The sequence below is a fragment of the Myotis nattereri genome, assembly GCF_964212035.1.
Source record: "Myotis nattereri genome assembly, chromosome: 3".
Lineage (NCBI taxonomy): Eukaryota > Metazoa > Chordata > Mammalia > Chiroptera > Vespertilionidae > Myotis > Myotis nattereri.
The window spans coordinates 43,741,219-43,753,968 of record NC_138077.1 but is presented as its reverse complement, the minus strand read 5'-3'; the positions used below and the strand labels follow the sequence as shown (position 1 = coordinate 43,753,968).

The following is a 12,750-nucleotide window of genomic DNA, read 5'->3' as shown; positions in this document are numbered from 1 at the left end:
AACTGTGACCTCCTGGTTCATAGGCTGATGCTCAACCACTGAGCCACCACCGCTGGGCTTCTTCTTATTTTTTTTTATTTTTATTTTTTTAAAAAATATATTTTATTGATTTTTTACAGAGAGGAAGGGAGAGAGATAGAGAGTTAGAAACATCGATGAGAGAGAAACATCGATCAGCTGCCTCCTGCACATCTCCTACTGGGGATATGCCCGCAACCCAGGTACATGCCCTTGACCGGAATCGAACCTGGGACCTTTCAGTCCGCAGGCCGACGCTCTATCCACTGAGCCAAACCGGTTTCGGCTTTCTTCTTATTTTTAAAGTGATCATCTTGACCAATCAGGACTGGCTGCTTTGCACAGCATGTGGACAAATGTTTCCATATGTACAACTGGATTTCCATGCATGATTTCCTGTTTTTTTTTGTTGGTTCTTTCTCATTATTCCCTTAAGCTGAAATACATGGTCCTGTGTTTTATAGCTCTACACAGAGTGATTTTTTCTGAACTACCAGCTCTCTATGGATCTTCCTGGACATTTTTAGCTTTTATGGTGCTGATTTCCTGTCTGGGATTGGTTGTGCATCATGGAGTTTGGGTGATGTTAAGGATAGGTCTTTATATCCAGATGTCTGAGAGAAGAGGTGGAGTAGGAACTTGGGGAGGGCTGAGAGGACAGAGCATAGTAATCATTTCATTGTACACCCTTTTTGTGATACAACCACCTTAAAAAATAACCTTGACCACCTTTCTTGGTGTGGTATTCAGCAATTGTTTGCCTTAGAATAAATATTTCTGTGAAACAGCTGTATTCTTGCTGTGTAGTTGCAGAGTATTACCTTAAGTGAAGTACCTCACTGCTATCTTAATGCTTGATAGGATGGAGCAATTCATCTTTTATTTTTGTTGAGAAAGTGAATTTTGAAGGAAAGCGTATAAACTTTGTGGTCGGGAGAGATGGACTCAAATCCCAGATTTTGTTCTTTCTAGTGGGCTGTGTTTGTCTCTGAAGTCCTCTGAGCCTCATTCTCTTCATCTGTAAGTTACTTCATCTGAACTTTCCAATAGCTACTTTGCAGACACTGTGAAATTAGAAGGTGTGTAAAACACCTAATATCATGCCTACAAACACATACAGGTTCTCAATAGATAATAACTTTATTATTGCAATGATGTAAACATTATTTATATACAAATATAAATAATCTTTTTAATCAAACATTTTACTGATTATTTGGGGTCTCAAGGTTAAAGAGAATAAGCAGTTATTAAATCTACTAGAGGCCTGGTGCACAAATTTGTGCACAGATGGGGTCCCTTGGCCTGGCTGGCTATTGGGGCCTGCCAGCTGGGGGGAGGGACAATGGGAGGTTGGCTGGGCCACAGGAGGTTGGCTCTGGGAGTGCACTGACCACCAAGGGTCAGCTCCTGCATTGAGCATCTGCCCCCTGGTGGTTAGTGCGCATCATAGCGACCAGTTGACCAGTTGTTCGGTTGACCACTCGTAATGGTCGCTTAGGCTTTTATATATATAGATAATTTTTTAGGTCCCTGTTTTCTGGAAGAGTTTCCAATCTCTGTCATCCTAGATCCCAAATTTTTAAAGATTTTTTTTTTCTACTAAGTAAAAGTTCATTTTTCCCTGTTTCTTACTCATTAAAAATGTACACAAATGTAAGTAGAGGCTCGGGAAATAGAGGGTTCCAGACAAATGTAAAGAAGAAAAGTATTGCTCTGGCTGGTGTTGCTTAGTAGTTGAAACATTGACCTGCACACCAAAGGGTCAAGGGTTTGATTCCCCATCAAGGGTGGGTTCCTGGGTTGCAGGTTCGATCCCTGGTTCCAGTTGGGGTGTGTGTGGGAAGCAATCAATCCATATCAATGTTTTTCTCCCTCTCTCCCTCCCTCCCACTCTCTCTAAGAATCAATGGAAAGAATATCCTAGGGTAAGGGTGAGGATTAACAAAAAGAAAAAGAGAGAGAGATGTTGACATGACTCCAGCATTCAGTACCTCTCCAAACCACTAGCTTACAGACATAGCTCTTCATTTCATGGGGTTCTTTTATCAGCCTTGCAACGAATGAGTGACCAAGCTGTCTTATGTCTTTACAAATATCAGAAATAAATTCCATCACTATCTTCATAGTCTCTTATTAGAGTGTGTGTGTGTGTGTGTGTGTGTGTGTGTGTGTACAGCAATGATGCTCTTTAACTAGCTAGGTAACTTTGGGCAAAATATTTAAGTAGGTATAATAATAGTAATAACAATAACAACAACAACAACAATAATACAGCCCTTGCCCATATCCTGCAGGCAAATGAGCTATGAGATGTGCAAAGTTCAAAGCAGTGTAAAGCACAGTATATTCTCTTTTAGCACTGGGCTACAAGGAACCATTAGGAAACATAGACTTCTATCCAAATGGAGGATTGGATCAACCTGGTTGTCCCAAAACAATATTTGGAGGTAAGTTCAGATACTTTATATTTTATAAAATAGTGGTTTTTAAAAAGCATATTTTAAAAATCTGATATCCTATGTGGGGCAGTTGTTAATAAAAAATATTCCTGAGAAAGTAGAGGTGGTATAAATATAAGTTATAAATTATAATTATTACTCAAATATACATTTGGGTAATAACCATAACCAAATGATTAAAAGCTATTATGAATTATCTGTCCCTCCTGAAAAGGTGTATCTTTGACCTAGAAATCTCTTTTAGAGAAATAATAGGAAATGTAGAAAAAATTAAAGTGCAAAGGTATTCAACACAGTGTTATTTATAATGGTTAAATTTTTAGAAGTTAATCTAAATGTCCAACATAGGAAAATTATTAAATGAATATGGTACACCCACACAAAGGAATATAATTGTTAAAAGTCATATTTTAGAGATTAATGAAAATGCTTATAGTATGATGTTAAATGAAAAAGATACAAACTCTACAGTATGATCCTAACTTGTTTTTAAGCTAGAGGCCTGGTGCATTAATTCATGCACCAGTGGGGTGCCTCAGCCTGGTCTGCAGGATCAGGCTGAAATCAGCTCTCTGACATCCCCCAAGGCGTCCCAGATTGTGAGAAGGCGCAGGCCAGGCCGAGGTACTCCACTGGTGCATAATCAGGAGGTTGGCCAGCTGGGGAGGGGCCATGGAAGGGCTCCAGGGCGAGCCTAGACCCTCTTGCTCAGTCCTATCAGCTGAACCCTTGTGGTCAGTGCACATCATAGCAACTGGTTGGTTGACTCTCCGCCTCCTGGTGGTCAGTGCACATCATAGTGAGTGGTTGAGTGGCCTTAGCATATCATTAGCATATTATGCTGTGATTGGTTGAATGGATGACTTAGCATATTAGACTTTTATTATATAGGACTAGAGGCCTTGTGCTTGAAATTCTTGCACAGGTAGGGTCCCTAGGCCTGGCCAGCAATCAGGGCTGATCTGTGGGGTGACCGGTGGGGTGATCGGGGAGGGGGTCTCCACTGGCACCTGCTTGGCTGGTCTGGGGCCTATGGGCTGGGGGCAGCTCCTGTGTTGAGTGTCTGCCCCCTGGTGGTCAGTGTGCATCACAGCAACCCGTCATTCTGCTGGTTGTTCTGCCATTCGGTTGATTTGCATATTAGGCTTTTATTATGTAGGATGTGTACAGGTGTAAGTATAGAAAAGAAGACTAAATTTAAATGATCCAAACAATAATTAGGGTGATCTCTAGACATTAGACTTCTATGAGATTTTCACATCATTATTTACTATTTTCTAAGTGAGCATATATTACTTTTATAATGGGAAAAACCTCACAAAACAAAAATGGGTAGTTGGAGGACAACATAAAAGTGGGTGTGGGACCGAATGAAAAACCTATCCCTCAGTGTTCTAAATGTTTATTTCACCATTGCTACAGAAAGTTAAACATCCTGGAAATAATTCTAGAAAAAGATGATCTTGTTACAAAATGGTAGCTATCTATGGCCCCATGGGAATGATGTAGTTTTTGAAAATGATCCAGATGAAATGGCATAATAGGGCCAACCATATGGTACCATAAATGGTAAGCAGTCCTGTCCTGTGTGATATAGTGCAGTGGTCGGCAAACTGCGGCTCGCGAGTCACATGCGGCTCTTTGGCCCCTTGAGTGTGGCTCTTCCACAAAATACCATGTGCGGGCGCACACGTACAGTGCAATTGAAACTTCATGGCCCATGCGCAGAAGTCGGTTTTCTGCCTGGGCGAGTCTATTTTGAAGAAGTGGCGTTAGGAGAAGTGGGGGGTGTCGGTCGGTCCCGGGACAGGAGACGCCGCGCAGGCAGGCCTCGGGATACACAGCGCGGGGGAGGTACATTGTTTTGAGGAACGTTCGCTAAGGTCGACCCCTTCCAACTCTCCCATCCACACTCCTCTATCTGAAACAAGTATACAAGATGAGTGTAGATGGGAGAGTTGGAAGGGGTCGACCTCAGCGAACGTACCGCAATCAGATTGAGGACGTTTTTAGCAAAGGCCAGCTTAGGAGTACCCTAATTAAGTTAATAACAATGTACCTACCTATATAGTTTAAGTTTAAAAAATTTGGCTCTCAAAAGAAATTTCAATCGTTGTACTGTTGATATTTGGCTCTGTTGACTAATGAGTTTGCCGACCACTGATATAGTGTAACTACATCCAGGAGCAGACAAAGATAACGTGCTCCGCTTGTAAAGGACATCCTCTGTATTGTTATTAGCTTCATTGTGTTTGCAAGTGGGAGATCTAGGAATAATAAATAAATATTGGCTTCCTAAGTGGGCATAAGAGGATAAACGTTGATCTGACTCCAGCATTCAGTGCCTCTACAAACCACTAGCTCACAGACATAGCTCCTCTTTTCATGGGATTTGATTCCCATTCAGATCCTTACCTCTTACCTCCATTGATTACCCATCTTTGGGACCTTTTCTGAGTGACTTCATCTGGACCCAGGGTGGAGTCATCCATCATCCTTTCCCAAAGCTATCTCTTCTTCTTTCCCATCGTGGGGATCTTCCTCTACCATTTCCCTCCCTCTCCCCCCATGGCTTCTTTTTTTGATATCTTGAATAGTTTCAATGTACTTGCGTACTTGTCTTCTGCTGAAAACCTCTGGGGAATCTCTGACTACCATTGAACTTTTCTTCTCCATTTCACTGACAAAGGAAGGACATAGGTCAAGTTTTGATTCTACCACATAATAACTGTGTGACCTTGGTCAAGTCATTTAACCTCTCTGAGTCTCAAAGTCCTGCTAGATAAAACGGGGACAATCATGCCTGCCATCTTTTCTCCTGTCACTCGTTAGCATGAATTCTGATCTATGGGTTTTTATAAGGATTAAATGGAATAGAATATACTGAAGCTGTTAGTACAGTGCCTGGTATATAGGAGACATGACAAATTGTGTTTGCATGTGTGTGTGTGTGTGTGTGTGTGTGTGTGTGTGTGTGTGTACATGCCGTCTGTCATATAATATTATTAAATGCTACAACTGCTCTACCCTTTAACCATTCCTTTCACAACCCAGGGATGCAGTACTTTAAATGTGACCACCAGAAGTCCGTGTACCTGTACCTCTCTTCCCTGAGAGAGAACTGCACTGTCACTGCGTATCCCTGCGACTCCTACCGGGATTATAGGAACGGCAAGTGTGTCAGCTGTGGCACACCACAGAAGGAGTCCTGTCCACTTCTGGGTAAGTCCAACAAGCAGTTTTTCTTCTGATTAACAAAGAGCAAATTTTTGGTAGGAATCCCAGCACCATTTTACTATCTAAAAATAAGCCTGGAAATTGTGTGCTTTTGGAAAATTTATATAGTCAGCTTTTTCTAGCCAATGTGTTCTGTGAAGTACTCTGGGGTCTTCTAATCAGTGTCAGAAAAGCAACCTGTATAGGATTTCATCCAGGAGGCAGTGCAACCTCTCTGGACACTTTATTCTAGCATGAAAAGAAGGTTCCAGAAAAGTTTCTAAGCCCACCCAGGGCACAATCCCCTTATGTAGCCTGCTCCCTTTGGGACAGGAATGCCCTCTCATTGCACACAACCTCTTTGCTCTCTTCGGTCACATGAGCCTTGCAGAATTACTCCTTCTGACAAGTTGTGCCTGTAAGTGCCTTCATATCGTACTGACTCTTGTGTGCACTGTACGGGGGTGGGATGGGGTGATGGATACTGTGGAGGCTGCGGGGATATTTGCTAAGGGTTAATAGAAACATTTCAGGTGGTGAGGACCTTGGAACCAGAGAGTTATGAGAGTTTTCTAATTGCTCCCAAAGGAAAAACCCACGTTAACGTCAGGGCGTTCTGTAGACAAGGTATTCTCAACCCTGGTTATGCATTGGAATCACCTAGAGAGCTTTTGAAAAATACTGTTGCCCGGGTCCCACCCCAGTTCAAGTCAGAAGGCAGAGGCAGTAATATAGGAGTGGGGACAGAGGAGAGAGAGTGAGGCCACACTGATGTACTGAGGGGACTCAGTCTCCTTCCTGAAGTCACACGCGTGAAGGAGGACATTCATCTGCTTGATGACATAACCACATGGCAAACCCAGGTTCTGTGCAGCTTAGGGGCTCCACTGCAGTTCAAGAAAGCACATTGCTTTGCAAGAGTGATGCTGTTCTAGGTCCCTGAATCTGTTTAAGTTATAAAGTGAATGTATTACTGAAAAGTACCAGCACTATTTTCAGTCTGCTCCACTTCTCCCCCTATGCTACTGAGAACCAGGCTGGGTGATGTAATGTCAGTGGAAAGGAGGGAAAACCACGGTAGGGCCCTTTTGCATGTCCCAGGTCTTAGGGATCGGGTAGTGAGTAGAGTGTGGTGGGTGGTGGGCAGGCACTGCCCTGGTGGCCCTTTGGGTCCTCACCATGAGGGTGGGCGTGAAGGAAATTTCCTCAGTGGTGATGGAAGCCAAACTCGCTGTTCTTGCCGCCTCCCCAACTGCTTTTACGTTTGTGTAAAACATGTTAACGTTACACTTTTCCAACTTGTTTTGTAGGCTATTATGCTGATAATTGGAAAGACTATCTAACGGAGAAAGACCCTCCTATGACTAAAGCATACTTTGACACAGCTGAGGAGAAACCGTTCTGCAGTGAGTGGTGAATGTGGTTGTTGGTTTTGCCCAACCCCTTTACTTTTGGAATGGCTGAGTCTCAGCTTCCCAGCTACTTCTTAGCAAATGCAGGCCATGGTGCAGTATGGACTTTGGAGCTGGAAGGACCTAGGTCGAATCTTGACTCTACATCATATCTGTGCGAACTTAGTCAAGACATTTGACCTCTCTGAGTCTCAATGTCCTGCTAGGTCGAATGGAGATAAGAATGTCTATCTTCTGGGTAATAAGGATTAAAATATCAACAAAGTTGTTAGCTTCATTGGATGGACATTGTAATCGCTAACATCTTCCAGAAAATTGCTTGGTCCCCCAGAGATATAAGATTGGCTCTAGGAAAAATCGGGGTCAGCCACATCTATGGGTGGATCAGCTCCACCTCTAAAGCAACTATGATGACCTTCAAAAGACACTGAGAGATTGGGTATTCTACCTGGGAGCTAAATGGGGTAATAGATAAGATGGCCTGAGAAGCAAGGAGTTTTCCCCGGCAGATGTATGTCTTGTAATCTTGTCTCCCTTTTCACTTTTCTTGGGAGCAACACTTGTAAAAGAGGCTGCAGATCACTGGGTTTCCCTCCTTCTTTAGAGCCACATATGGCAGCCAAGGGTTTTGTGTCTGCCAGGTCCAAATGGAGCAGGCCCTTGAGCAATAATGGGTCATAAAATGGCAACTCCAGGGCTTACCTTACTCCTTTGTGGGACAGCCATCTCCCTGAGCCTCTTTCCCCTTCTCTACAAGTCTGACCAAGAGAGAGCAAATTTGAATGTCATCATGGGATCCCATCTTCCCAAAGCATCCTTGACCTTGGTGAGCAAAGAGTGAGGAGGAAGCCCTAGCCAGTTTGGCTCAGTGGATAGAGCGTTGGCCTGCAGACTGAAGGGTCCCAGGTTCGATTCTGGTCAAGGGCACATGCCCGGGTTGCGGGCTCCATCCCCAGTGGGGGGTGTGCAGGAGGCAGCCGATGATTCTCTCTCATCATTGATGTTTCTATCTCTCTCTACCTCTTCCTTCCTCTCTGAAATCAATAAAGAAATATATTAAAAAAACAAAAAGAGTGAGGAGGAAGAAGAGTTCTCCAAACACGTCAGGCACGCTTATTTATTGAGTAGGAATTTAATGGGTGTCTATAAGGTGTTACTGCTGAGATTATAAAGAGGAATAATCTTCCCTTTATTCCTTCCCACTTATTGTTGTAGTATATTTTAGTTTTATCACTTTTTTGTAACCTCATAAGACACTATTCAGGCAATATTTACTAATATATAGAATGCACCCATTCATTTACCACGTTTTTATTATCATTTTTTCTTGCATTTTAAAAATACAGTAAAGTGTGCTGACTAATACTGGGAGAATCCCAGAGCATGATAAGAATTCCAAGAGGTAGATCTGACTTAATCTGAGGGTCAATGAAGGCCTCCTGGACAAAGTGACATTCAGCTGAAACCTGACGGATGAGTTGACAAAGGTGGCAAAGAAGTGTCCAAGTGAGGGGAAGGCTTGGGAGCAAGAGGGAGCTTGGCAGTGCAGGTGGTGTGGCATGACCGAAGAAGGAAGAGGGAGGCTGGATACGCTGGTGGGTGTGGCCCAGGCTGGGGAAGACCTGGACAGCTGTGGAGGGCCTCTACATGGCCACCGGGTTGGTTTATTCTAAATGGGCGGGGATTGAAATGAACCTGTCCCTCAGCGGTTGGCCGTGAGACCTCGTTCAGTAGGTGGGAACACTGTCTCAACGGAGATGCCTAAACATGGTGCCTGGATACCACTGGGTTCTGCTGTCACTCAAGCCATCTTTACCAAAGGGAATAGAAAGACATTTTAGAAAATTCTGCCCTGTTGTCGGCAGAGAAACTAGAGAAGAATTTAAAAAGAGACTCAGTTATTAGGGAGGTTGGGTTTTTAAAAACTGGCCCTTTAGGAGAACAGTTGGGAGTATCTCTCTCTTACCATGTTTTCTCCTGGTTTTGCAGTATATCATTACTTTGTGGATATTATAACTTGGAACAAGAACATAAGAAGAGGGTCCATTACAATCAAATTGAAAGACAAAGCTGGAAATACCACAGAATCCAAAATCGATCAGTAAGTTGGGTTGGGATCATTTACAGTTTGCTATTTTCCTTTTTTGCTCAGAGAAATTGAATTCCAAATATACACATTTTCTTATTTACATGTCTGTACTTTCCTTTGTTTTACAAAAGATATAAGGGGGCATATTGTTTAGTTGCTTCCTGTGGCTCTTGATCTCCCAGGATCTTCACAAATATAATTGGTGCAAGGATTTATTACCCCTGTCTCCTCCTCTCTTCCTCCTTCCCTCCCTTCTTTCCCTTTCCTACTTCACCCTTCACCCTCCCTTCCTTTTCTCCCTCTTCTCCTTCATTCCTTTGTTTAAGCATTTAATTACAAAACTCATCTTTGGTTGCTGTAAAGGACTTATACAGTTAAGGAGTATGTAAAATAAAAGTGCAAATTCTTGGTCCATCCCAACAATCCCACCCCCACAGGCATCCACCCCCATGCACATATGTTTCTATTCTCTTATGAGCTCATACTATACATAAACATACTTACATATATATACACACATATATATGTAAACATATGTATATGTTCTTGAAACTCAGAAAATTGAAAATTGGAAATACCCTAAAACCCACACAGTGAGGAAATGGTTGATTTAAATGTTCCCATATAATAGAATACCATTCATGCACTGGGATTACTTATAAAACATATTAAATGAGATGTTTATAGTATACTAAGTGAAAAACTTCAGGATATCAAATTATGCCAAGTATAAAATTCAACATGTATTATCTATGTATAAATTTTTAGCTTAACTTAATAAAAAATAAAATAGAAGCATGGCAAAATATTAGATTGCCCCTTGAGTTGTGGAAATATGAGTGCTTTCTTTCAGTTTCTCTTTATTTTTTCAATTTTCTATATATTGTATATATGTATTATATATGTATATTTATATATTTTTTAAAATTGTTAATACTTGTTTCATCTATTACTTTTACAATTGAGAAAAAGAACAAAGAAACCAAAACTCTTTAAGCAAAAACACTTGAGGCTTATTTTATTCATTTTCTCAGGAAATGTTTCCTGGATCCTGTTGTCTAGTAGGTATTTGGGTTGTTTCTTGGCCTTACCCATAGAGGACCAAGAAGAATGTCATCTGAAACTGGCAATTGCCTTATGGATTCACTGTGTAGATACAGTGTGGATGGGTGGTTTAGAGGTGACTTGTCAAATATATTTTTATTGATTTCAGAGAGGAAGGAAGAGGGAGAGAGATGTAAAACATCAATGCTGAGAATCATTGATCGTCTGCCTCTTGCACGCCCCCTACTGGGGATTGAGTCCGCAACCTATGACTGGGAATTGAACTGTGACTTCCTGGTTTATAGGTCCATGCTCAGCCACTGAGCAACACCGGCCAGGCAATGTGACTTTTTCTTTTTTTTAAAATATATATTTCTTTATTGATTTCAGAGAGGAAGGAAGAGGGAAAGAGAGATAGAAACATCAATGATGAGAGAGAATCATTGATTGGCTGCCTCCTGCACACCCCACACTGGGGATCAAGCCTGCAACCTGAGCATGTGCCCCTGGCCAGAATCGAACCTGGGACCCTTTGGTCCGCAAGCCTACGCTCTATCCACTGAGCCAAACTAGCTAGGGTGAGGTGACTTTTTTTTTTAATTGCATCCTTGGATAATAATGATAATAGCCTTTGCTTATTGAAGTAAGTGCATTACACACATTAGTTAATGCAATTCTCACTAAAACCCTGTGAGGTAGTATTACCGTCTCTATTGTACATATGAGGAAAGTGTTTTGGCCAGTATCACACAGCTGGCTGATCAGGGTAAATGGGGTGAAAGCAGAGACAGATCTGTTCAACCCCAAAGCCCATAGCTTTAATCACTGTATTATATTCCTCCCACTAAGCTGTATTGCTCCCTCCACCCTACCATTGTTAGGATTTGTGAGTAGTGGGTTTTTGGGGGATCTTCATTGATCTATTTCAATGACGCACTATGGTGTCAGTGTTCTCATACCCACAGTGGGGCAGCATTTTCAGGGAGGGCACCCTCTGTGTAGCACATCTTGAAGAATCAGCCTCAGGTAGTTTCTGAGCTGTGACCTTCAGTGAGGCAGCGAGGCAGAGACCTCATCTGGAGATTCTAGGAAATAGCAGGGGAGATCATGCAGTTATATAATGGAGAGTGTTTGCTTAGCAAAACGTGAGTATTCATGTCAATAATTGCTTACGTATTTACTACCTGTCGTAGGAGTTTTAATTTTACATAGTTAATTTCTTCCAAGTAGAATTCCAAGTAGAATTCCCTAAATTTGGAGGGGTTTTAAATCTTGATAACGATAGAGACCTTAACATCTTCATATTAGTCATGTATAATCATTCTTATTTTAGTCATGTTTGTGAAAAAGTCATCACCAATCAGAGAATATATGGGCATAAAAGGAAATACTTGTTTTATTATGTGGGAAATAATGGCTACTTTTTTTGCAAGGTAAACTTTGACATTTTAGTATTATTTTTACAATTTAAGGTAAAGAAAATGATATTACAGTATGTACTTTGAGTTTATCCAGTCTTACCAGACTATGGGTGCAAATGGAGTCACATTCAAGGTTATTATCTGCCTGATGACTCTTTCTATATCCATGTTTTACATGTATTTCTTGTTTTTAACCTTTTAAGAAATTGAAATATAATTCACATCCTATAACAGACATCCTTTAAAAGCACCTGTTTCCTTGTCTGTGAAACGAAGATACTAATACTCACCTTGCAGTAATTTTCAGGCGGTTGGAGACATGTGTCAAGAGTTGAGAATGCTGCCTGGCTATTGTAGGCAGCACATACCCCTCTAAAGTCATAGCATTTCCTTGGTCATGGGGTCAGCAGTGCTTGGGAAGCCAGTGGACTTTGCCCATGAAAGTCAGCTATTGCAGGCTATGGAGTCAAATGGCTGCCTGCTTACTGATTTATAAGTTTCAAAACTCTTTTCTTTCATTAGCAATCAATATCCATTCAAAAATAGTATTTCTGAAGGCCTGGGGTCGGGGGCAGGGGCAGGCTAGAAAGAGTCAATGGTTGGGGAGCGGGGGTAAGGGGACATATGTAATACTTTCAACAATAAAGAATTATTAAAAAATAAAAATAATAGTATTTCTTCCTTCTAGTGAACCTGCAACATTCCAGAAATACCACCAAGTGAGTCTGCTTGCGAGGTTCAGTCGAGACCTGGATAAAGTGGCAGCCATTTCCCTGGTGTTCTCTACAGGGTCTGTAGTAGGCCCGAGGTACAAGCTCAGGATTCTCCGAATGAAGTTAAGGTCACTTGCACATCCGGAGAGGTGAGCCATACATAGGCAAGGTTTGACAAGCCCGTTTGCCAAAGATGTCGTTGGTTCTTGTCCAGTCCGCTTGGTCTAATGCTATAATTGGCCTTCATCAATCACAATGAAGGAAGTGAAGAGTTTTCCAAAAATAGACTTGTTAAAAACAAGTAGCCCAGCAATCCAAGGAAATTTTACTGGTATGCACTTAAAGATACATGGCCCAATAGTCCAAAGAAATAAT

At 41.8% G+C, this 12,750-nt stretch overlaps 1 protein-coding gene across 2 annotated transcripts in view; it reads left to right on the top strand.

Annotated features, from left to right (window-relative positions):
* The window catches only part of LIPH (lipase H), a gene marked incomplete at its 5' end in the record, with an annotated part of 45,136 nt that overhangs the window by 28,830 nt on the left and 3,556 nt on the right, over window positions 1-12,750 (top strand). Inside the window, 5 exons of one of the 2 annotated variants that reach the window (XM_081088231.1) lie at window positions 2,379-2,468; window positions 5,535-5,702; window positions 7,007-7,102; window positions 9,098-9,209; window positions 12,351-12,524. In XM_081088231.1, the coding sequence (XP_080944357.1) occupies window positions 2,379-2,468; window positions 5,535-5,702; window positions 7,007-7,102; window positions 9,098-9,209; window positions 12,351-12,524 (640 nt within the window). The remainder of the gene's footprint in view (window positions 1-2,378; window positions 2,469-5,534; window positions 5,703-7,006; window positions 7,103-9,097; window positions 9,210-12,350; window positions 12,525-12,750) is intronic. The other variant, XM_081088232.1, reaches the window with a different exon arrangement.